This window comes from Saccostrea echinata, unplaced genomic scaffold, assembly GCF_033153115.1.
Source record: "Saccostrea echinata isolate AGI-Se365-2 ecotype Australia unplaced genomic scaffold, CSIRO_AGI_Sech_v1 ptg000081l, whole genome shotgun sequence".
NCBI lineage: Eukaryota > Metazoa > Mollusca > Bivalvia > Ostreida > Ostreidae > Saccostrea > Saccostrea echinata.
In genome coordinates, this window is record NW_026889830.1 from 2197149 (window position 1) to 2224754 (window position 27606).

General features: G+C 32.4%; 1 protein-coding gene across 2 annotated transcripts; it reads left to right on the forward strand.

Moving 5' to 3' along the window:
- LOC133176825 (protein FAM110B-like) lies at positions 1-25881 on the forward strand. 2 transcript variants are annotated; one of them, XM_061311893.1, is made up of 5 exons: positions 1-63; positions 9899-10101; positions 11049-11172; positions 11830-12848; positions 25567-25881. In XM_061311893.1, exons 2-4 carry the CDS (start codon positions 10002-10004, stop codon positions 12833-12835), a joined length of 1230 nt encoding a protein of 409 aa, XP_061167877.1. In that variant the 5' UTR covers positions 1-63; positions 9899-10001; the 3' UTR covers positions 12836-12848; positions 25567-25881. The 2 variants fall into 2 exon arrangements, with proteins under 2 accessions (XP_061167877.1, XP_061167876.1); XM_061311892.1 differs by lacking the exon at positions 1-63 and adding an exon at positions 7701-7813.
- Positions 25882-27606: the final 1725 nt, after the last annotated feature.

Sequence of the window (27606 nt, forward strand, 5' to 3'; positions counted from 1 at the left end):
TTGAGTAGTCGATTTTTTCCACATGTAAGGATGATTATTGGCTGTGATATTACACGGAATAAGGTAACTTTTTTTTATTCTTTCTTATATATTAAAACAAAGGAAAGGCCAATGCGAATGAATGTTTGACTGCTCCGTCAGTCTGTGAACACGTATTGCATGTATTCTGAATTTCCTCGGTATTTTCATTGCATATGATGCCTTGCATGATTGACAATATTTATCCCTTCAATCTTGTTATTCTTATGTTAAATTTAATTTTTTTTATAAGATTAGAGGGATAAAAATACATTTAAGTGTCGGTTTACTTTTTTACAGAAATTATGCACTTACCATCGTTTTTCAAAGGGGGGATACCAGGGACCTATATACTAAGTACTAACCCCCCAAAAAATTTGACAAGCCAAGAATAAAAAAAGAGACACATCCAAAACTGTATTTCGTGGGGGGGGGGGGGTAATCCTCTCTTCTGCAAAATTTACTTGTGATGCAACAAAAAGGGGGGGGGGGCATTGTTGCATAATTCACAGGCAGGCGGAAAATCTACTACTGCTCACTCTCAGATTAATGTTTTTTGTTGATATTCTCCACATCGCTTAACAGATCCAATTCATGTTTTTGCAGAAACATAAACTTTATGTTTGACTTAATTCACATAAATCTTCTCCGTGTTAAATCTGAGGTTTGTAAGATGCTGGAGATGAGTTTAACTGCCATTGATACGTTATAGTCGACCTCACGTTTTGTGCAAAAAGTCATTTTGAAATTGTAAACAAGGAAACAAAATGGACAATTTGGATAATTCTAGACCGATTGAACCGAACCACGATATCAGTTTAGCATATCATGAATTGAACTGTGGAAAAATATACTGCAATATCCCTAATGTAGATTTTCCAAAGGGTTTGGAAAAGTTTTGGAATTCCATGGAATTCCAAACATTTCCATACAAGAGTCTAAAAGTGTTTTTGGAAGTTTTTGGAATCTTTTGGAATTTGAATAACAAATTTGGACTTAGACATTTTGAGGTTTGGAAAGTTGTGGAATTCTATGGAAAAGCTGATAAAATGAGAAACTTAGACATTTTCTGCTCTGGAAAGCTGTGGAAAATAACTTAGAATTTTTTCTTAAACTGTCGGCTCATAGTACAATTACGTCGGGATCGATGTTGGGCTCGATGAACAATTAATTTCAACTACAGCCCGCCAAAATTCAACAATTCGGCTGCAATGTTGTATTGTTGGACAGAAGGAAAGAGAGTGTCACGAAGAAAGGAACTGCTGTCATTATTAGCTTGGAATGGAATTTGTATTTTGACAAAAGATGCAGACATTTTAAGACCAGGTAGGTACAATGTACAGTATTTTATGTTTCCTTGAAGTTGAATGGATTATTGACTGTTCCTCAGTCTGGGCACCACACACATAGAATGCCCGACGATGAAACCATTAGGGCGAGCGCAGTTTCATTTCTGTAATAATTATTGTACAACTCTAAACATCTCTTATCAAAATATGTTTGAACAATGTGTGGATTTCAACCCGAATTTCCTCCGTTCGTACATGTCCTTAGACCTCGCTATATATGCTAGTGGCACGTTGCCAATTGCGCAACGACAGTCCATGTTACATTGTACACAGACATCATAACACTATTAATGTCTCCAACATGTTGCAACATCTAAATTGGCTATCTTTACTATGTTTACAATGCAGAAAAAAACGTGTAGACGGTGGTAGACTAATAATGCTCTATCAGCTGTCTATATGATATAAAGTTGTGCACAACTTAGTTGCGGTAGACTCAATCCTCTGTTTAGTTTCACAGACTACCACCAACAAAGGCATTTCAAGTCTTCCTTACTTTCAGACCTTTGGTACTTGCACAGATAATTTAAATATAGCCCCCCCCCCCCCCCATTATGGAATTCTCTTCCATGCTCGGTGTCGGCAGCTTCTTTGGGGCCAGTTCAGAACTCTGGTCCAAATTATTAGCTAATAACATTCCTTAGTACAGGTACTACTTACATTTACAGAGTACAATGTAAATAATTATATCTATTTTTTAATGCATGTTCATGATCATTCACAGCACTTACTTTTATTATTTTATAGCTGAAGTACTCGATTCGCACAGCGCCGGCATATAATCATCAAGTTTGATGAAAGGTCCTAATATGTAGATGTAGATGCTAAGTCATTCAGTCACTTAGCTTGTGAGAATGTTGAGAGCCTGCTCAAATTATCATTCAGCACAAATAAACTAACATTGTTTTTATTAATTAATGTTTTATAGCATAAGATTTTTTTTTATTGAGCAAGTAACAAGAGGTTTATATTCTTAATTCCTTTATTAATAATGCATAACAATTATAACTTTTGACAGGTAATCTAAACATGCTAAATGCCTACATGCATAATCATTTTACATTTTATTTAAGTTTAAATATTAAAAATGACTATACTCTATGACATAAAATCATGCATGCATTTATTTACAGGAATGCTCACAAAAAGGACAAGAGCTCAGAGCTGTATGGAAATTTACACAAAGGTAAGATTTTTTAATCATTTTCCTAATCAATAAAATCAAAAGAATTGAAATTATGTGTTTATCAATGTTAGCCAGGCATTGAGAAAAATTATTATGAACGTTAGACTCCACTCTTTCAAATATATTTTAGTTATTTTAAGAAGTTGTTGCTTTTAACTTGTTTCATATGTCAGTTCTCTGTCGTGTTCACAAGTTTTTACCTACACCTTGTCAATGTCATTCATCGTATTCTTACACAAACCTATATAACCTTAGTCGCAGATATAAATTTCCAGAAATAAAGAAGTACATGTATACATGTACTAATATATTATCTTACTCAATACTGAATTGTTGATGCATGGAAGTTACATGTATTTATAACAGTTTATTTAATATTTTCTTAATTTTTCAAAAATAAGATGTATGTACATGTATTTGTATGTTTGAAGCCTAGAACAAATGTATTCTATATATTCACTTTATGTTATTTGCTTTGTCCATATTTTTGTTACATTGTAAATTAACCAATGTGCATTTAAAGCAATTACATATGCCTATGAATTTGTCTTTTCCTCTTTTCAAGGGTCAGTTAACGGAGTAAGCAGATATGGAGGATAATATATCAAAGGCAGCATAGGCATCCAAACTCCTGTTCAAGGTGCTTTTAATCAGAAGCTTAAGAGACAAAAGACGAGCCATTGACAAATAAGGCAAAACTGAATGTTTTATATGGTATATAAATTATATTTACTAATGTACTTTTTTTCATACCTTAACTTTATTTGCTGAATGTTTTTAAGGGTACATAGTTTATGTAATTTACAATGTTCTCTCTCATATTCAAGGTTAATTAACTTAGACACAATCATGTCTCTTTATTTTTTTTTTAATTTCACAGCTTCCATTAGTTTAAAAAGAAATCAATCCTAATCTGAACAAAAAATTACAAGATAATAAATTCCTATTCTTCAGTATTAAACTGATCTGCCAGGTTGAAAGAACCAATTGTCTTATATAGCTTTAGTTTATTATTTGTCATATATTTATACATGAGATAGATATCATACATCTTTATGGTAATCTTTTCTTTCAGAAATTGAGCAAGAAAAGTTTGAAGTGTCTTTGGGAATGATCAACATCAAACTTGCTGAGCTTTTGAAGCCGTCGTACCAAAAGTGAATCCATTCGTGACACCAATTATCTGACCACCCTCTAGCAGGACCAGTGAGGAAGTGATTCTAGCCAATACTTCAGAAGTTTAGGACCTTCAATAATTAGGATCTTGGGGCATGTCGGGGAAAAAAATAGCATGTGTTGATTTTATGGGATCTTCCAAATATAGTTGTGTAGTAGATATTTGTGTACTTAATACCTATGTTTGTCACTCTAGTCATTAACTTTGTATGGTAAATGTATATGGACGACTGGAAGATCATTGTAACTGTATACAAATGTTGCAAATATACCCTGTTAAGGCTTTAGTGACCTTTCCCAAGGTCATTCAATGAAGCAAAAGGTCATAATTAATGTGTTTTTTTTTTTTTAAATCTATTCTGTTTTATTATCAAAAAATGTCATATGTTTGAGATTACTCTAGGTACAAAGGATTTTCTTTAATCAAAAGTCATTTGTTTCTCATGCAGACTGTAATTTACTACATGTACATGCATGTATATTATAATAATTCTCATTAATTAAACCAAGGTGATCATCCAGTAATGATATTTTTCTGTGGATTTTTAACATTGTTTAAATAACCTTTGATGTAAAATACTTTCAGTGATAATACTTTTTAAAATTTGTGCTTTCATTATACATAGAAGTGTGTATGCAATATTTGTCCCCAAACACATTGTAAAGCAAAATTGGTTTTTTATTTTGAAAATATAGATTTGATTTATGAAAAATTGTGATGTAGTCATTTTTTTTGTAATTATTTGGCCCTTAAATCATTTTGATTATTCCAGTTTTTTGTATTTTCCTGGAATTCCTTGGATATCCATGGAATTCCATAGATTTCCAAATATCCTGGAATTCCATGGATTTCCAGCTATTTCCGCAAATTTCTATTCTGGCATTGTTCTGCTCTTTTCCAGGCTAGATTTGAAATTCCATACCATTCCGAAAAAGTTCCGTCCCAATACTCTCGAGAATTCCTTGTAATTCCATGGAACACTTTTTCCATGGAATTCCACGGAATTTGTTATGGAATTCCACGGATCTTACGGAAAATCTACATTAGGGTTACCATCAAACGGTTTATCGTTGCACTCTTAGTGTGATTTACACACCAATAATTCAAACTATAACTTAAAAACATTCCTTAACATATTTACATTTTACATGTTAAAATGCACCAAAAATATACTCAACGTTTGAATTTCTCGCTGCCCTATATCGTCATATTTTTATTAACATCTCTGTAGCCTCATTGTGACGTCAGTTTCACCGTGTATATTTCTACACTTGAGTATGTATACACAAAAATTGTTTTCAAATCAAATTCACAGTTGGCTTAGTAGAAAAACAGCAAATGTAGAAACTACAATAGATAGTTTTCGACTGACCTGAATTTAGCAAGAGTTGTTTCCTGTTGGCCACCATATTGGAGGTCCAACTAGCGAATTTTCCTCTTTGAGCAACCAATATTATACTTGTATGGCAGTAATATAAGAGCAAAAATCTTTTAAATACTGAAATTATGAATTAAAGGAAGCTTGAGTAAACTTAAATTCGTACGAAAAATGGTGCTATCTTTATCCAATTGCCCAGTATGACAAGTTTAAATTGGTTGAATAATGAAGGAATTCAGGCTTGTATACCTCCAATATGGCGACCAATGGGAAATAACTTGCTAAATTCAGGCCAGTCGAAAACTATCTATATATATTAATGGAATTTTCCTTTCGGTAGTGGTATAAATTCAAATCCCTGCGCTTGCTCAGGATTTGTATAAATTCAAATCCCTGCGCTTGCTCAGGATTTCATCTAGTACATTTTAAAGGATAAATGGATGCCTGTAACTAATATTAATTACCTTCCCAACCTAACTTTTGCAGGCTGGAACTTTTATTTATCACCTGGAATCAATATAAGTACAGTGTATTTAGCCTTTCTGGCCAGAATTCTAAATTACTCGGAACCAAAATCATATGACAGTGGCCTTTCCATGAAATGTCCAAACTAAATTAAGAGCAAAAGAACATTCTTTCTTCCCCTAGTCCCCCATTACTATGTGTCTGGTAACAAATTATATCCTAGATAGTGGTTGTCTTTAAATTTTCAATCTACTTGACAATTTTTTAATAAAAGTATTTTTAAAGTGGCTACTGTAGCATGTAACATGTAAATTGCTTAGAGAAAGAAACAAATATTGTGTAGTGAAATTTTATTTGGTAGCTAGTGGGTTCAAAAGATACAATAATATTAATATTATATGTATAATTTATCATAATTTCATGTTATTTTCGTAAAAAATTATGTCAGGTTATTTTTTTTCACACTTTTCGGAGGACAGGTAGTTTAGCTTGATGCAGCATTGATTAGTTCCTTTTTCTCCCTGGCTATATGTTTTAGTCCAAGGCAGTTTCCATGTTGGCTCCCAGTGAAAATTTTGAATGTGCTTATAGTAACAGAATTATTTGGTTCAAACACTGATTGTGTGCATGGAAACTAAAGGAGTGACAATGTTTGTCTGAAAATTTCCTTGTTTACAGGGTTCTTCTGAAGGATATAGCCATGGTAATTGTGGACTTAGCATTTAAGGGTCTGATTTTCTCCTGAATTGACTTTTCTATCTTTCATAATGCTTACGATTTGCCAGAATAAGACCAGGAATTTTTTTATTGAATGTTTTATTTTTTGATTGTTTTCTACACACTTTGTCAATTTTCTGATCCTAGAAAAGGTTTATAGATGCCAGTTAACATGAGAAAAGACAAACAGTACTAATTGTTCTTCTTTATCCAAAAATATTGCAATTACATTTAGTCTTCAGAACCCTCATTTCTCAACTAGGAATTTCAGCATTTAGTATTTTTTTTCATTTTCTTTCTTTCCTTTCCAGAATTTTGATAATAAATTTTCCACCATTTTTTTTTTGTAATAAGCACACCTACCTTCTGTCACCTAGCCCCACCCCATCAACTCACCCCGACTGTCATCTAGCACCAGGTCACTGAATAATAATTTCTACAGGATTTTTCTTCAGCACCAATTTTATATAATAAATTTATCACCTTCAAGGTTAGGAAGAAGGGACTTGCAATCAAATTATTAAGCATAGAAGGTAGCAAAAAAAAAAAAAAAAAATGAATCCCATTGAAGTACATGTATAATGCAATTTTAATCTGACCAGTTGTCTGACAAGACTAAAAGTATATGTATAAGCAAAGATTTTGCAATTTTTTAAATGTTGTTTACTGATGTCATTTTCGAGGACTTGTTTTGTTGTCTGTTATCGGAGAAGTTTTCTGTTCTTCCCATTTTTTTTCACTACAAGGTCATTCAAGATCACGTCTGAATGCAACTTTCAAATGCCCTACATCTTTGTTTTCAAGGTCACATTTAAAGATTCTTATTGGAATGTACTATGAATGATCTTGTGGTTTTTTAATCCAGAAAAAAATCTGACAAAGCCCTAGAGGTGTACAAGTAAATAAATGTAAACATGCAACATAAAGTTCTGTGCATTTGAATGAATATGTTAAAGTAAGGTTTACTTAAGCAGCGTAGTGAAAAAGGTAGCTGAATTCCCAGGGTGACTTAACAAGAATGAAAACTGACAGCTGTTATTGTCCAAAACTTCAGATAAAACTGATTGTGTGAAGATAAAATGGCAAACTTTAAAAATGAAGACTAAACTATACAGTTAGACATTATGCCTGACTGGAGTAAACTATGATAAAGATCATTTAAAATGAAGTCATCTCAAAGACACGTAATTGTCATATTATGATGTTCTACCATTATACAAAAGGACTAGGTATTTCCAAATAAATTGTTCAAAGTTGGTCAGTATGTGAAAAAAAGATCAGAAAGCAATAGAGGTATTTAATGCTTGATTGATTTCTACCCATAACAGGCCTATCAGGTATAAACATTGTCTGGCACAGGTCACAGCAATTCATTTATATACCTGGGATATCAATTCCCAGGCTGTTTCAGTTTTTATCTCCTGGTAAATGACGTCTGCATTTCCTGTGTTTTTACCTGTGTCCACGACTTCAGTTCTGTGTCATGTTGTTAAATCATTTCCTCATAATCATGTGACAAAGAGGTAAGGTGTTTAAAATATTTGTAAATGCACAACTTCTCCAAATAATGTCTTCTCATGGTAGGTAGCTAATGTATTGCCAATGATGTGTTAAGGTCCAATTGGAGACGCACACAAAAACTTTAAATCATGAATGAAACTGCCTTTATGAAATCTACCGAGTATAATTTGAAGATACCAATGGATCTAAAATTATTGAAAGGTCACTTTTATTAAGCTTACACAAAGCGAAACCCTTAAGGTAAGGTTAGGGTGCATTAATGGATGACAACATATAAATCAGACAATTTTACCTTCAGTAATTTGATGGTTGACCTGCGCCAGCTGATCTCTTGTTAACATGAATCAGTGACCATAATCAGGGAATAGAAGTATGATAGTCAATTAATTGTTTTTCCCTGTGGATATTTTTATATGGTATCATAATAATCATGATGATATCTCTTTGAACCATAAGGCTTTCATCTTGCATTCATTACTTTTATACCTGTTTCAGGTAAGTTTATAATTTCAAATTGATTTTTTTGACTGTAATACATAAAGGAGTGGTGTCAATGATTATCTAACATTTATGCAATACTATGGTTTACATGAATGATAGCAATAGCTGTAGCCCTTATATGCGTAAAAGTCATGTAGGCTTATACAAGATTTAATGACTTCAGCCTTAATAACATGTAATCTCATAAGAACTTAGCATTAATTATTCATCGAGTGTGTTCATTAAAATTCCGAGTCATGTCTGGATTGTTGGGTCAATGTGCAAATGTGGTTTTTTGACGAAGGTTCTAGGAATTTCCTATAAGATCTGATGTCGGTATCAGTCTATACATGTATGAATTTACATTGGTCAGACTTCTTGTCCTATGGTCAATATGACTGTTAGCCACGCAGAGCTTTAATTACACTGTAAATGCCATAAAGTTCATTGTTAAATTTACCTGTATTGATTTGGTGATTTCCGGCATTAAGCACTCAGGGGGAGATAGAATATTGACTATTGATTACCCAATCTTAGTCAAACTGAAAATTCCAGTGAGTCACTTAACACTATAGTGAGGCAGGTGATATATAATATTCTTACAGTAGATAATATACTGTATTTCTCCATCTGATTTGGCACTAAATTAGTTAATAATTCTTCCTATTATTGTGAATGCTTTACCATGCTTTTTACAGAGCAAGTCCATAGTACAACACAGTGGGTTTTTTTTATTTGTACATTGAATTGTATGTATGAATTGTTAGCAATTCTTAGGACAGTCTTGTGAATTATTGTCATTCATTTTCGGATTTAAAATGTTCATATATTGTTGGGTCATTGAAACAACTTGGAGGATGAATTACAACTATTATTTTTTACATAGTTTGTGTTGTGGGTAATTGTAACCCCACAGTTGACTGCTGAAAAGCCATTTAATGACTTATAAAAAGGAAAATCAATTACTTATTCAGTTAATTGTAAATTTCCTTTGACAGTAACATACTGCTGGTTGTACACACCCTATATGTGAATTAGAGTTGTTTTACTCCTCTTCTTTTAAAGTGGGGTCTTTAAATTTCTCTGTTGATTCAAGTGGTTACATGCAAATTTCATTGTAAACTTGATAATAAGTGAAGTAACATTTATGTGTTTAGTGGACATTAAAGTAAAGTCCAACAGCTAACAAATATTTTGGATGAAAACTCTGAACTGTGAAACATTATGTTTATCACTATATGTCATATTCTCAAAGCATGCAGATTTAAGCAAGGACCATTTTCATCAGATTTTGTTGTCTTCTTGATGTACTGGTAATATTAAAACAACTATATTTACAATCAAATTATATCTCACCTCTCGTGTAAATTGATTTTGTGTCAATGTGGCACATAGACAAGAATTTGTTGCATTTATTTTAAATTAGGTAGAAATTCCATTTCAATCAGCTTGGATGCATTTTAAGTTTAGAGAAATGTCATAAAGGAATTTTATATAAGTGCAAGCACCTGCAAGAATGCATGCTTTAATAAACAACAAATATTGATAATTATTTTAGTAATGCAATTTGCATTCATTATTCAAGAGGTGTTTGCCTTCTTATCTAGGTATTTAGAGATAAGAGGCTGTAACATGGGCAAATGAAAAATGAAAAAAACCAAGGCCTGATTCACTTATGGAGTTAGTAAGAAGATTCTGAGAATTTTAGACATGAGTCTTCAGTTGACTTCCATCACACAAACACCTGACAGACTGGTCAGCAAGGGAGCAGACTTCCTTCGTAAGGGGACTGCCAACTCAGGGATTTTTGGTGAGTATTCACAAGGGTATTTTTGTGGGGGGGGGGGGGGGGGGGGGGTCAATTGCAATGAAACAGATATTTAAAAATTCCACCTATATGTATTTGGTAAAATTGTAATTTTTTTTATACTTATATATGCTCTTTGATTTGAGGGTGTGTGTGTGTTGGGGTGGGGTTGGGGGATGGTTAGAATCTAAGTTATCATCATTTATTTGGTATCATGTCATCATACATAAAACAAATACACATAACTATACATAATCATTCGAAAGACAGTATTTGGGAATCCATAGATTTTAAATAGATTTATAAATAAATAAGTTATGGAAATGTGTGCACTTAAATTAAAAAATTATTTAACCTCTAAACATGCACATAGCATACCGTTGGAGAAAATAATTTTAGATTGGAGACTTTTAATGCTTCAAAGAATTTGCAGGTTACCAACATCAAAATCATGGAGTTAACATCTCATGTGAACAGATTAACCTTAATTATGTTTCATCTTATATGGTACATGTACACAAATTTAATGTTAATTTTACATTTTGCCTATACTGTGAATTTCTTTCATGTAAGTTTTGCTTGAGAACTAGCTTTGAGATGGTGCACTTTGAGTTCAATCTCCTATGCATCAGACTGACTTATCAATTAAACACAACAAAAGACTAAACAGGAAGAAACTCTGATATGATATCCAGATGAGGCCCTGTATCTCCTAAGATCAGATCAGTTTTGAAGTGATAGATTGTGGCTATAAAACAGGTACACATATAACTGCTAAAACAATCATTTATGGCAAGGGAGGTTACTCAATTAAGGATCCCCAGACACAAGATAACTGACAGAGCTAAAGAAAAAAAAAACGAAGGCTGCTTGTCCTTCAATCCGGTCTGCAGTTTTCAAGGAGAGAGCATAACATGAAACATCTGACAAATTTCTTCATGCATTTTCAGCTCGTAGACGCAAGAGTGCAGTGGAACTTTTAGAGGCTTCAAAGTCAGAATACGTGAAAAGCACCAGGGTTTTAAACCACAAACAGGAGCTGAAGCACCCAGAAGTCCTACATGTTGGGAACCAGTAAGTACATTATTGATGTAGCTATATAAATGCAGTGCATGTTAGGAGCAGAAAAAGCAAGTTTCTATGTGCATAAATGGGAATTGATTTCATGATACAAAGATGGATTTATTTTTCCTGTTCTGTTCTTGCATGCATCAGCTTACTAAGTTATCTCACCCTGAATGAGATTGTTTTCTTTCCCTCAACATTTAAATTCCATTTAACTACAGAAATTTGAGATGATACTGCATTTAGTACAATGAAATATAGGGCAATTAGTAGTTAATTAGTAATTTGTTATTGAAGATGATCAATAAAATCAAGGCTAAAAATCATTTGTTAGCCTATAGCTTACAGGATATTAAACTTTTATGCTCAAGGTGAAAAGAAAAAAAAATATTCCAACATATAAATCTTCCTTAATGCTTCACAAAAATATAAAGGGAAAATTAAATAATTGATGTACAAAAGCATGATAAAGCATTTTCTAATTTCTTAACAGACAAAATCAATATTCTCTTGACCAGAGATTTTCATAATAACTCTCTGGTTCACAGACTGCATAAACAACATTTGAAAAACATTGGTTTCCACATTATTTAGTTTATTGTTTCTGTGAACAAACAAACATATGAAAAAAAAAAAAACATAATCAATAATTGTTGCTGTTATCAGGTCAAACAGTTGCATCTCTGGCAATCGTCCTGCTCGCCCTGTGTCAGAGTATGGATTAGGAGTGGATTCTGTTGATCACGGAGGTGTTAATATTGCATCACATAAATCCACTGAGAGGACCAATAATATATGTGTTCAAAAGAAAAATTCAAATAGCTCGGTGCACTCTAGTTCATCAAAAAGACTTCGACCAGTGAGCGGGGATAGTAAAAGACTTGGACCCAGTAGTACTGATGGTGTTAGAAGTGGAGGTAGAGATGAAGTTCCTGTGTCACCTGTGATAAGTGAAAACAACAAATCAAAGATTTCTGTGTCTTTGTCAATTAGTTTGGAGACTAAGTACATGGATAAAGGAATAAGTGTGGATTCTACTGCAAATGAAAAACCAAAACTTCCAGAAAAGCCAAAGCTTCCAGATAGGCCTAAACTTCCAGAAAAGCCAAAAATTCCAGACAGACCTAAACCTCCAGTGAAATCCAAGGATTTCTTAGTTCCTACTTCACACCAGTCTCTTAGCACATCAGTGACAGTGCTGGTAGAGAAACGATGTGCTATTCCCACTACAAAAGTATCTGAAAATGAATTGGGTGTTGTCCGAAGAAAGAAAACACTCCACAGATCTCAATCTGACCTTAGTGGTCGACATTCAAGAACAAGTTCAGATTTGTCTGACCTAAGTTCAAGGCTTTCCAGAACAAGTACAGAACTGGAAAGATTTTTTGATGAAATGGGCATTGACCGTCTAGTTTTGGATCCAATGCTTAGACTTCATCATCGAACTCAAAATAATGACATGTTTGAAACTCTGAGTTCTATTGCATCTGCTCCAATTGATAGAAGCTCCTGCAGTGATGCTTCACAGGATGGTGAAATGTCGGAAACTGACAAGAAAATTGCTGAATGCAATAGCAAACAAACCTCTATAGTAGAAACAAATGCTAGGATTATAAAATGGTTGTGCAATGTGAACAAAGCACAAAAACCCAATCAGCAATCTTCATCCTAACATATAATAACTGGTAAGTGATAAATTTTCTACACCTGTGATAAAATTGACAGGTATATTCTGTTATCAGCAGTCTTCTAATGACTGTTTGGGTTTCTGCTGATAGTGAAGGATGCATCAATACACAATGTGTGTCAAGAACATTTCAGTTTTTTTCTTACTCACTGTTCAACAGGTTTTAGCTTTACTAAGAGATAAATTTAAATGTGCTATGATGGCCATATGTTTATTGTTTGTCATTGCTTTTGTATATTCAATTAAATACAAACATGCATTTCTTTTGTCGTAAATACAAACATGCATTTCTTTCGTCTATCTTGTAACCCATTTTCATATTTTTAACTTCTCCAGAACAAATGTATGCCAAGTCACATTAAAGACAGAAATTTGAATTTGAATGCTTTAAGAACAATCACTTTTTACAAACAAGACATGCTACTGACAGATAAGTTGATGTTACAGGGATTTCAACAACCTTGTTTACAGTCAGCATTTTGTAAATTTTATGGTTGTTATAATGACCTTGTTAGAAAATATAACCTATCAGTGGGTCATATTTTATCTGACTTGTTTCATACCAATTGTTAGGCTTTTGTTTTTATACTGAATTTGACTACAGAATGTTTCGTATACCTGATCAATACATATGACTCACTGTGGGTGTGACCGGTCAACAGAGGATGCTTACTCCTCCTAGGCACCTGATCCCAACTCTGGAATTTCCAGTGGTCCATGCTTTGTGCCCTCTTTACCAGAATTGGATTGTTAATAAATTCTTCACCTTTTTCACAGACTGTACAAAGATTTCATCTTTTCTGATGACCCTTGAAAAATATGCAGCTATATCATTAAGCTTAAATATGCCTTATAGAGCAAGTCATGTTTTTGAAATTTTTCATTACAAAGACATTTTTGTGAAATTATTAGGGATGTCAGTTTTACTTGCATAGCCCAGTTGAATAATCAGGGACTTAAGTCGAGTGATAGTCGAGTAAAGTAATTAAATATTTTTTCTCTTCAATGTCAGTTCATCTTAAAATTTAAGCAAATTACAACAAAACATGCAATTCTTCTCCTGAATGACTTGATTGAAGTTTGTAATCTGAATTAAAATTATTTTTTTACTGCATATTTTATTTAAATACATTTTTTCAAATATTATGACTTGTCATTTCTTTTCTAGGCATTAATAGATTGATCTATTACTGAAGGCCATCAAAACATATCCAATACATGTACCAGCTAAATTATTGACTGGTAAAAAGTTAAAGCCTACTTTTTATCAAAACATAAAAAAAGACTTGTATTTTATCTTAACTACACGATTTTTGGCAAACAACAAATCCAATCATGAAAATAATTCATGTAAGACATCAAAAGAAATATCAAAGTATGCATACTTATCTCCCTAATTACATGCATGAGTATGTAATCATTCTCGTTAAATAAAAATAATTTGATCTGAAATACTGTAAAAATATTACATTTTGCAGTGTATTCTATTTACAGTAGTGCCTTTCATGAAAAAGCAGCTTCTGCTAAATCAGGTACATCACTAAATGTCTTCTGTATATATGTTCATATAAAGCACATTCAGAAAGCCCTAAATCTTGTTGAAAAACTAATTTACGCCAAATATCGGTCAGCCAAATAAAGTACATTTACAGTATCAGATGAGGGACATAAATAAACCATCTGAAGAAAAAAATTCTCTCAACTTATTAACTTGAATTTAGAATTATTATTAAATAGCACATTTTCAACAAGTAAAAAAATATTTAGTTGATAGTCAATATAACTGAGCAATACTTGATATAAACTGCACTGTTGTACCATATGAACAATGATAAAGAATTAATATGAAATTTCACCTGTCCCTACAATACTTTTTAGACATCATTTGGTGAAATGTTGAATTAAATTGGAGAAGTTATTACTGTTTTAACACCAATTAAGATGATCAGTGAGTAAAACAAAGTCTAGGATGTCAATGTCATAGAACATATTGGAGCACTGAGCTATTTAAGGACCCTCTATACACTAGAAGAAAATATTTTTTGGACATTGAGAAAATTATGGTGTGTAAAGGTGCAAATATTGGGCTTATCTATCACATTTTTAACATAGGGTGCCTTGAATTTACCCCCAGGAAAAAAGTTCAAAGACAATGAAGTACATGTACCGGTACTGATGAACAGAAATTACTGTTGTTTACTTCATTGGATAAAATACCTGCAAATGAAGTGTTTTATCTTTTCCTGTTGGCCTATTAAAGTGTTATGAATGCTTGATTTGATCACAAATTAAGTAATAAACTGTACATTCCAATTTACTTTATTCTTGATCAAAAGGCAGATCACTCTATCTGCATAAAAATACCACAAAATCGGAACTCTTTAGTGTGCAGTGTATAGAGGGCTCTTAAAAATTTTGTGCAGGCAGGAAAATGCCCAAGGGGCTAAAATGTTTTTAGATGCTGCTGGTGATAAACACATCTAGGACCAAAGTGTTCAAATGGTAGCAGTTTTGTAAGGATGGAAGGATTGAGATTTTGATAATCAACTCCTACAATACCCCACTTTTGGCCTGAACATTGTTCCTGTGGATTTCGCAGTTTCCATATCTGAACACTAAACTACATAGTTCCAGACATAGTGTAGATTCAAATTTGTTCAAATCATGACTCTCGGGATAGGGTGGGTTATCTATAGGTGAACAAAGTTTTATATGGGTAAAAATCTTTAAAAACTTCTGAAGAACAGCAAAGCAATGATCAGTCATATTTATATGTAAGAATCCTCAGGTAGTGTACATTTAAGTTTCAAATCATGACCCCAGGGGTAGGGTGGGGCCACAATGGGCAATCAAAGTTCTACAAAGAAATACATGGGAAATATCTTTCCCACAGAACAGCAAGTCATGATCAGTCATATTTATATGGAAGCAACTCAGGTAGTGTAAATTCAAGTTCATTCAAATCATGACCCCTGGGGATAAGATGGGGCCACTATGGTCTATTTAAGTTTTACATGGGTATATATAGGAAAAATCTTTTAAAATCTTCTTCTTAAGAACAGCAAAACCATGATCAGTCATATTTATATAAGGGAGCATCCTCCGGAATACATACTAAAAAGTCTTTAAAAATCTTTTTAAGAGAAGAAAAGCCTTGATTAATCATATTTATATATGGTAGCATCCTCTTATAGTGTCGATTCAAATTTGTTCAAATTATGACCCCCAGGGGTAGGGTGGGGCTACAATGGCTGATCAAAGTTTTACATAGGAATATGTAGGAAGAAGAATCTGCTGATGAAGAACAAGGGCTGTACTTACTAAGTGAGCGTTGTGGCCCATGAGCCTCTTGTTTTTGCAGTTACTAGTACCTTGGTTTAAAAAAAAAGGAATTGATACAAATTGGTGAGAGCAATTAAACTGCATCTTATTTTCCTGACTTTAATGTTTTCCATGACCTTGAATTTCACTTTTCCTCATTTTTGCGCTTAAAACTTGCTTCATCTTATTTTATTCCACAAAGGGTTTCTTCAATTAACAGTTGATTTCATAAATGTTAATTATATCACCCTGCCAAAATACAAAAGGAATATCAATTTGTACGAAAATACCTACAATAACAGTGCAATACCCCCTCCCTAAAAAAAAATTAATAAATAAATCACATATGATTCATGTAAAATCAATCTAATTAAAATTAGATCCTGTAAGGATCCCTTACAGTGACATAAAAAAAATACAGGAGCATAAAGGATCTATTTTAATTAGATTGTGTAAAAGTACACAACAAAAATGATACAAAATTTTTAACAATGTTTTTGTATTTTGATTGCAGAATTACTTATTTTGTGTCTAAAATGTGTAACTGTCTAGTATCTTCTTTTTATAGTATTTAATTTAAATGTCTCTGCCCATTTGATTTTCCAAGTAATACAGAAACCACAGTCTGTTTGGGGGAAAATCTTTGGATCTGGAATTTTTAAGTGTGATAGATGTTAAAATTGATTTGTATTTTTTTATTTGTTAAATTATTTATTATAAATACACAATGCTTTGATTAGAAATACTTTGTTATACACAATGTAAACAAACAAAATTATTTAACCGGTAAACCAAGAGTGTAAAAAGGGACCACACTACTATAGTTAAGTAGAGAACTCCTTTGCTAAATATATGAGAGAATGAACTTGAAACCGTGAGACTTCAAGTAGCTCTTGGATGAAAGATGGGATGAATCAACATTAAGTAACAGTGGTACTGAAGGTATCAGTTCTGTATATGAAAAAAGAAAATAAAATTATTCCTCCCTTCATCATATTTTACTATTTTCTCAGAAACAAGGTATATTTTTGATTTCATTTTTCAATACAAATGTACCTTGGGAAGGGCATTCATGTCCTATGGACATATTTCTAGTTTCCTGGAAAAATAAGAATAACTAGATGTGTTTCTTGTTGCTAGGGCAACAAGTGGTCTTCCGACCGAACTTTTCTCCAGATCGCTATGCTACCTCACTTCATTTAATACTAATCTTTATTGAAGGTATTTTTTGTTTGCATTTATGTAACACAGTCTTTTAACATAGATCATGATTATTAAAGGATTTCTGTAGAATCTCTGTTAAAAAAAGCTTAAAAAATAAGCAAAAACAATCATACATGTCTTCACAGAGAAAAATATCATTTACAACTGAAAAAAAAGAGAAACAATCTCCCGCCCCAGCAGGATTCAAACCCGCAACAATACGAGAAAGTTTGGATCAGTCATATCTTTGCAATAAATGCATCAATCAAAATGATGAAAACATACTTAGAACTCTTAGAAGACTCTCTATTAACTCTGTAAATTCCAGAGAAAAATATTGAAAAACAAAAAAGTTACAAATTTAACATTTTTGAATTCACCTCCGTTTGCGACCAGAAGTACGAACGACGAAAAATAAAGGTCGATCAATATATCTATATTTGATGCTCTATCACCTCAGCAGGTTTCATATTCATATCTTATCATATATATCGGAAGACCTTAATAACAACTAATAAACTAACGTTCAGAGAACAATTAGAGGCCTTTCCACCTTTTTAAGTGTTTTCGTGTCATTTGGGCTGAAAAAAAAAAAGAAAAGGCAAGAAAATGAAAAAAAAAAAAATTGCTCCTCCAGCTGGGATCGAACTCAAAACCCTTGGTTTGAAAGGCAGGTGCGCTAACCACTGCGCTACACATTCCAAGAAAATTGGGTAAGTTAATTGTTTAAGACTATAGAATAAATACAAGCGTATTTTTAAAATCGGTAGGGGGAAGAAAGAAGTTCCGTAAAAGGAAATAGTTCCTGAACTTGCAAGCAGTATATAGAATAACAAGGGACGGGCTGCTTGAGAAAACGTTAACACTGTTCCCTTATGAAAATGTATTAATGGACTGTAGCCCGATTCATCGATATTGTGAGCATGCTGAATTTTTTGAAAATAGCTTTGTTGTAAGCTTAAAAGATCGGGTTCGGATTTTAACATTTCTGACTGAATATCCTGAAATAAATATGAAACATTTAAGTAAGCATTTCTTTGGGTTAAATTAAATATGTGTAGCACAAATTAAACTCCCAACATGCATTTTTAGAAGGGAAACACGACAGTGAAAGCGAGAATTGTTTTTAATATACCGAAAATCGCTATTTCTGGAAACTGATTAATTCTAAATAAAAATCAATAAATTCCAAATGTAAAAGAAAGAGAGAATGCTTGGTATTAAAATCTCGTATCATATCAGGAAAATCGAATGCTACTAACGACATCTGAAGAAATAGCCGATAAAAGGTTTAGATCATTTCTTCGTTCACCTGCACTTTAATTTCAAACACAACAGAACTTGTAGTTTTTGCCGTGAAACTTCATGACTTCTATTAACTTATTAGACTCACCGTAAAACTCTCAAGAAAGTTTCTCTGAGGTCTATACTACATTTGTACCAAATATGGTGTCAATCCGAGGTCTGGTTTGAATTTTACAGAAATATTCTACGTTGTTGTTGATGTGATTTTTTTTTTAGAAGGGGGGGGGGGATGATTAGTTATTTTATGCCTCTTTTAAACTAAGAATTGTAACTACTTTCACATCTTTAAGCCTGATTGTGACCTTTGGTTCAAGGTCAAAGGTCAATGTCAAAGGTCAAGGTAAGATTTAAATAAACATTTCTGTGTGGGTTGAATTAAATGTAACTAGTATAAATTAAATTTCAGACATGCATTTCTGGAAGAAAAGGGTGTCAATGATAGCGTTTAAATTTATTTAATAGGAAAAATCGCTATTTTCGAGATTCATTCGAAAAATATTAATTCTAAATAAAATTGAAATAAATTCCACATACTAAAGAAAGCAAGAATGCTTGATATCAAAATATCATATCATATCAAGAGAATCGAATGCGATTAACAACAACTGAAGAAATAGCCGATAAAAGCTTTAATTCATTTTTATGTTCATCAGCACCTAAATTGCAGGTAGAAAAAATATATAGTGTTTGTCGAAAAGATTCCTAATTTCGTTATACTTTGGAGATTCAATGTAAAACTTTCAGGAAACTTTCTTTAAAGTCTCTTTTGTAGTATCCTGGAATTTTATGTCAATCCGAGACGTTGTATGAGTCTCAGAGAAATATTCTACGTTGCTATTGGTTTGATTTTTTTTTTTTCATATTGGTTTAACACCCCCTCCCACCCTGCCCTTTTCATATTTTCTGAAATGAAAAGCATTTTTTCTCTTCCTGATATTAGCTTAAAAGCATAACAGAATACATCTTCTTAAACTTTTTCCTGACCCTTGGGTCATGGGTCAATGGGACATAGATCAGGTGTATAAAAAAAAAAAAAAAAAAAAAAAAAACTTTGGTTTTTGCTTACACAAAAAAATTGAAAGCTGGGTAAAATATTTCTATATTCTTTTCATGACCCTTGGGTCAAGGTGAAAGGTCAAGGTCAACGGTCGAAACCATTTTAAAAGTTTGGATAGGTCATATCTTTGCAATAAATGCATGCATCAGTATATTGCAGACCTAAATAGAATTCATAGAAGACACACTATAAACCCTGTAAATTCTAGAGAAAAATATTGATAAACAAAAAACTTGAAAAATTGAACTTTTTGAATTCACTTCCGTTTGCGACCGGAAGTACAAACGACGAAAAATAAAGGTCGATCAGCATATCTGTATGTGATGCTCTATCATATCCGTGAGTTTCACTTTCATATCTTTAGCCGTTCTCGAGAAAATTAGGGGACAAAATTCCATTTAAAAAATACAAATTTCCCCAAAAATCGCGAACGGAAGTGAGTTTTAAAAAAGTGAGAGACACCCCTGGAGATATTTTCATAATGCATCTTCCCTGAAAAAATCTTTAGAATTGAACCACGCACAGCTGAGATATCGCCTGTACTATGAAAAGTGGAATAACTAGAAACTCATTGCGAGCAATGAGAGATCTTCCGTCCGATTCTGAAAATAAAAGCAAAAATTCACTCTGAAAAAGTGATAAAAGAAATTCAGTGTGAAAATCCAAGAAAGCTAACCATTAACCATTCACTTTTTTGCATCACTTCCTGTCACGACCGGAAGTAAAGCGATACAAGATTTTCTCACGATTCAAATAAACTGATGACTGACTATCAGACCTGAAAGTTTTAGACTTCAGTCGTTCACTGTTGCCAAGCAATATTGTGAGAATAAATTCTAATTTTGAGGACAGGTAATCACTCGACTGGAAGTGAATTTTATAAAAATCTCTGCAAACTTTTTCAATCAAAAAGATGAAAACATACATAAAACTCCTAAAAGACTCTCTATTAACCCTGTAAATCCCAAAGAAAAATATTGAAAAACAAAACAGTTGCAAATTTAACATTTTTGAATTCACTTTCGTTTGCGACCGGAAGTAAGAACGACGAAAATTAATTGTCGATCAATATATCTACATTTGATGCTCTATCACCTCAGCAAGTTTCATATTCATATCTTTAGCCATTCTCTGTTGATACTGTTTACTTTCTTTTATTCTTTATGTATTCAACTTTTTATTTCATGTAATTCCATATACAGGCATGTCCATGTAATCTTTTTCTGCACTTCTATATACTTCTGCATCAGACCATTTGTCTACTACGAAAGGTTGATCACGATACATTATTTCGCGCGAAATGTCACGGGTGAATATTCGCGCATATCCTTCGGAATGTATTTTCTATTGAATGGTGATGGTTTCAATGAAATTTCAAAATGTATGTTCTTATAACCTGAATATCGAGCTTGAGAAAGTATATTTATCATATTGTACTTATTATATATCGTATGGATAAGTAACACTGAAGCAGTGATTTAGGTAAGATTTTCTACAAGTTTTATTTTCCTGTTTACCCCCAAACTGGACTATCCCGATTAGTTACACATTCATGGGAAGACTAGAATGTTTCGCCCAAAAACATGTCTCGTCCTGCGATGGTCAAGGAATCTGATACCATTTATGTTCAATAACAACATCTTTTAGAAAAAAAATATTTAAATCATTTTCATTAAACAATCTTTAAAAAAATGGTTTTCTTATTTCTGTCTTTTCTGTTCATTTAATATGACACAAGCCTGCATGGGGAAAAACAATGGCCACGTAATAATTACTATATATTGATTGCTTTAGTCAGGCAAGTTTCTTGAAAAGCTTTTACTTATAACCATGGTTTAGGATCAGTTTTTCCGTGGTGTAAAACAAAAGGTTGTAGTTATCATATTTCCACTTATAGTCATGTCGTTTTTCTACTTTGAGATACAGACAAGAACTCAAAAATTATAGTAGACGTTTGAGGAAACCCCGGATTAAAACTCTATTGCGAAACAGAATTGCAACGTAATTGTGATATGACAATCCAACATTTCCTTCACATTTCTTTGATCCTTATGGTACTTTCATTCAAACAAACGCTCGGCTGACTCCGTAAATTCTGACCTACTTATCGGAGTTTACAGAGACAGCCGCCATTTTGGACCCGCTTCAAATTTAGAAATGTGAATATCTAGAGTTTGGATTGATCAATTCTAAAATAAATTATATATATAACATTTTCAGAAGAGTCTCTATTAACCTTATTAAAATAAAAGAAAAATATAGAAAAACAAAAAAGTTTAAAAATACGACTTTTTTAAATTCGCATCCGGTAACGACCGGAAGTATTGACGACGCACAAAAAGGTGATTCCCCTCATCTAGAAGACATAACCTATCATCTCTAACAAGTCTCCAGTTCATATCTTAAACCATTTTTGAAAAAAAGGGGGGACAAAATTTCATTTTAAAATCAGAAAACTGTCAATAACTTGGCACCAGAAGCGAGTTTTCCAAATTTTCCTTCTGATGAACAAAGTTCATTTGACGACGCATAATTCCTGAAAGATTCATTTAAAACCACTGAATAGTTTTTGAGAAATCGCCTGCACAAAATTTTGGGGAAAAAAAAAAAATAATAATAATAACTAGAAACTCATTGCGAGCAATGAGAGGTCTTCCGTCCGATTCTGAAAATAAAAACAAAAATTCACGCTGAAAAAGTGATAAAAGAAATTCAGCGTGAAAATCCAAGAAAGCAAACCATTAACCATTCACTTTTTTGCATCACTTCCTGTCACGACCGGAAGTAACGGCGATACAAGATTTTCTCACGATTCAAATAAACTGATGACTGACTATCAGACCTGAAAGTTTCAGACTTCAGTCGTTTACTGTTGCCGAGCAATATTGTTAGAACAAATTCTAATTTTGAGAACAGGTAAACACTCGACCGGAAGTGAATTTTATAAAAATCTCTGCAAACTTTTTCAATCAAAAAGATGAAAATATGCATAAAACTCCCAGAAGACTCTCTATTTACCCTGTAAATCCCAAAGAAAAATATTGAAAAACAAAAAGTTGCAAATTTAACATTTTTGAATTCACTTCCGTTTGCGACCGGAAGTAGGAACGACGAAAAATAATGGTCAATCACCATATCTACATTTGATGCTCTATCACCTCAGCAAGTTTCATATTCATATCTTTAGCCATTCTCTGATGATACTGTTTACTTTCTTTTATTCTTTATGTATTCAACTTTTTATTTCATGTAATTCCATATACAGGCATGTCCATGTAATCTTTTTCTGCACTTCTATATACTTCTGCATCAGACCATTTGTCTACTACGAAAGGTTGGTCACGATACATTATTTCGCGCCAAACGTCACGGTTAAATATTCGCGCATTTCCTTCGGAATGTATTTTCTATTGAATGGTGATGGTTTCAATGAAATATCAAAATGTATGTTCTTATAACCTGAATATCGAGCTTGAGAAAGTATATTTATCATATTGTACTTATTATATATCGTATGGATAAGTAACACTGAAGCAGTGATTTAGGTAAGATTTTCTACAAGTTTTATTTTCCTGTTTACCCCCAAACTGGACTATCCCGATTAGTTACACATTCATGGGAAGACTAGAATGTTTCGCCCAAAAACATGTCTCGTCCTGCGACGGTCAAGGAATCTGATACCATTTATGTTCAATAACAACATCTTTTAGAAAAAAAATATTTTAATCATTTTCATTAAACAATCTTTAAAAAAATGGTTTTCTTATTTCTGTCTTTTCTGTTCATTTAATATGACACAAGCCTGCATGGGGAAAAAACAATGGCCACGTAATAATTACTATATATTGATTGCTTTAGTCAGGCAAGTTTCTTGAAAAGCTTTTACTTAAAACCATGGTTTAGGATCAGTTTTTCCATGGTGTAAAACAAAAGGTTGTAGTTATCGTATTTCCACTTGTAGTCATGTCGTTTTTCTACTTTGAGATACAGACAAGAAAAATTATAGTAGACGTTTGAGGAAACCCCGGATTAAAACTCTATTGCGAAACAGAATTGCAACGTAATTGTGATGTGACAATCCAACATTTCCTTCACATTTCTTTGATCCTTATGGTACTTTCATTCAAACAAACGCTCGGCTGACTCCGTAAATTCTGACCTACTTATCGGAGTTTACAGAGACAGCCGCCATTTTGGACCCGCTTCAAATTTAGAAATGCGAATATCTAGAGTTTGGATTGATCAATTCTAAAATAAATTATATATAAAGAATTTTCAGAAGAGTCTCTATTAACCTTATTAAAATAAAAGAAAAATATAGAAAAACAAAAAAGTTTAAAAATACGACTTTTTTAAATTCGCATCCGGTAACGACCGGAAGTATTGACGACGCACAAAAAGGTGATTCCCCTCATCTAGAAGACATAACCTATCATCTCTAACAAGTCTCCAGTTCATATCTTAAACCATTTTTGAAAAAAAGGGGGGACAAAATTTCATTTTAAAATCAGAAAACTGTCAATAACTTGGCACCAGAAGCGAGTTTTCCAAATTTTCCTTCTGATGAACAAAGTTCATTTGACGACGCATAATTCCTGAAAGTTTCATTTAAAACCACTGAATAGTTTTTGAGAAATCGCCTGCACAAAATTTTGGGGAAAAAAATAATAATAATAATAATAATAATAAGAAACAGTAGAATCACTATAAGGTCTTCCGTGAAGACGGAAGACCTTAATAAGAAACAGTAGAATCACTATAAGGTCTTCCGTGAAGACGGAAGACCTTAATAATAATAATAGAAAACAGAAGGAAAACAATAAGGTCTTCCGAAGGAAGTCGGAAGACCTTAACAAGAATGTACACTTCAACACTATATGTAAAATGTTGGTAAAAATTAATGAAAATAAATGTTAACAGCTATCTATCTGGATGCAAAAATGTACAGAAATGAATACAATGTTGAAAAAAAAATATAATGTAGCAGGAAATTAAATGAAGTTATACTTGGTTTTCCTGCATTCTTGACATTAATTTCACATTTTTCTTATTATTTATGCAATAGTATGTGTCAGATTTCTATTAAGTGAAAATCAGCATTCTACTCCAGCAATTGCTATGAAATGATCGATATTTGCACCAAAGGTTGTGCATGCATTACAATGATAATTGCTGTTTACCTCTATCTTGCATTGTGTCCAAACATTAACTAGTTTTATTTGTTTTACAGTGAAGGAGAGAAAAAAAAGCAATATTGAAAGTGAATCAAGATTAATGTGTAATTATAGAATCTATTAATGATGTGTAATTTTCAGAAGATGCACCTAAAATATGGAAAGTTCAAATGTTATTCAATCAGATTAAGGTCAGGTGACACGTTCCTCAAATATATTTTGTATCTCTTGGTATTATATAAATTATTCATAATTGTCATTCTCTTGTGATTTCTAAATTGTTTTCAGTATTTTTTTAAATATAAGTACACCAAAAATTGTTACAGTGGCAATTCAAAAATTATATGGAAATATCACCCTCTAGTATCTTGCCCAAATGCCTGGTAAGGTACCTCAATTTTTTGTGAGGAAACTTGTTTAAGTAGCAGTACTGCAATGACAAATTCTTGAGAAAAATTATATACTTTCGAGGAACTTGTCATCTGACCTGAAAATAGAGATCTCTACAATAGTGCAAATTGCGTGTGTTGCGCTATTGTAAAGATCTCTATCTTAATCAGATTGAATGCTATTTATCTGTTAGTTCTCTTAAACCAAGGAGCACCTGCAGTGTAAAATGATAGCTTTCTTTCTAATTATCTGTCTTCTACTTTCAGATGATATTCCTTTGGAGTCAAAATGGGTGCAGTTTTTATTATTTCAAGATATACTACAAAGTGAAGGGATTGGAAATTCCAGTTTGTTCTAAAGAATCTCAGAAAATAGATGTCAGCTTTCATTTACTAATGACAAATTCCATTATTGCATGACTGTGTTCTGTGACTATGGTATTATCAATGATGAATTTGATAATAACTGGAATAGAAATCATATTCAACCAGTCTATTTGTTATTCAGTTAAATCTTTGCTATACATGTTGATACACTAGTGCTTTCAAAAATTAATAAAAGTATAATTGTCATGTACAGTGTATAATATATGTGAATTATTTTTGTGTATACATGTAGCTATAATTCTACATTCTTCATCTGGACTGCATTTTTTTTTTTGTTGGTTATATAGAGAAAGCATGTACTATAAAATTCTCCTCAATACTAAAACTCAATCCTAAGCAGTATTGTTCCTATATGTTTCAGTCAATTAACAAAGTTATCAGCCTAGGACATCTCGTTGAGTAGATATACATTTGATGAATATAATAAAATGATATAGAAAGCATAATCATTTGTAAATGGATTTTGCTTGCAACTGTCTCAATAAAAATTATTATCTTAATGTAATTTCCTAATAAACAAACCTTTAGAAAGTGTTGTAGGTATGATTCATACAGAATTAGTCGTGCAGTTTTGATTTTTATAGTCTTGATATATCAGATCAAGAGTGTCTGGATTAAAAAAAAAATTGTGATCTTCACTGATAAAAACTTTTGTCTCAGCTCTTAGATAAAATTGTTATCATTAGACCTCTTAAACCTAAACTAAAATTTAGTAATATGTTACTGTATAATTGTTCGTATTAAGTTTACTGTTATATCGAATATGAATCTGGTATTTCCTTGGCATAGCATTAAAGATGAGAAAAAAAAACCAAACTAATAATTGTTTTTTGATTGTTCTGTAAACCTTACACAATTATTATCACTTTCAAAGAAGATGAACATAAAGGTTTTGACTTTCTTTTTTGGAAATACGATGAAGAAAGTTAGCATGATAAATCTTTGATACAGTCAAATGCTTGTTTACATTTAAGGTATGTCACTCGTCAAATTTTAATAAAAGTTCAGTCAGAACCTCTCATTTCAAAACTTAACTTATAACAATTCAGTTTTTTTAATATATTTGAATTAAACAATGCAAATTATACAAAATTCAATTTAAAAACTGGTCACAAAATCACACAATATTTAGAAGAAAATTCTTCAAATGTACACATTTGTTTAATATCTAGGAACTTCATATTTTTTACTCGAAGCATTTTTCTGTTATTATATGCTAGGAATATTAAATATATAGGTTTCAACAAACTTTATACATTCACTCAACAGATTTTGCCAAGAAATGAATATATATTGAAAAAGTCAAGTGAAAATTTACACCATTTTTGGACTGAAAATTGTATATTTTGATTGGAAGAAAACATGTATTTTGTGAATTCACTATGTATACTTTATCAAATTCATTATAACGAACAAGAAGTCTGCAAGCCGATGCTCACTAGTAATACCCCTTCTCTGATATGAATATATTGGTAAGGACACACAGGGGTAAACAGGAAGTTGACATCGGATTCATACAAAAATGAATCCAACCATATGGCATGCCAAAACAAAAAGAGTGTGCTAAAATTTCAAGCATCTGTGATGAGTAGTTGCTAAGAAAACTGCGACAGAAATTTTTAATGGACAGAGAACAGGAAGTTGACATTGGATTCATACAAAAATGAATCCCACCATATGGCATGTCTAAACAATGAGTGTGTTAAAATTTTAAGCATCTGTTGAGTAGTTACTGAGAAAACTGCCACGAAAATTTAATTATTACAGACAGACTGACACACAAACAGACAGAACCACAAGGGTAAAACAGTATACCCCCTCTCCTTTTGAGTAGGGGGTATAATTATGGATATAATGAAATAAATTCTCAGGTACCTAAGGACTTTGCGATAGCCGAGTTTTACTGATGGGTCCTATTTC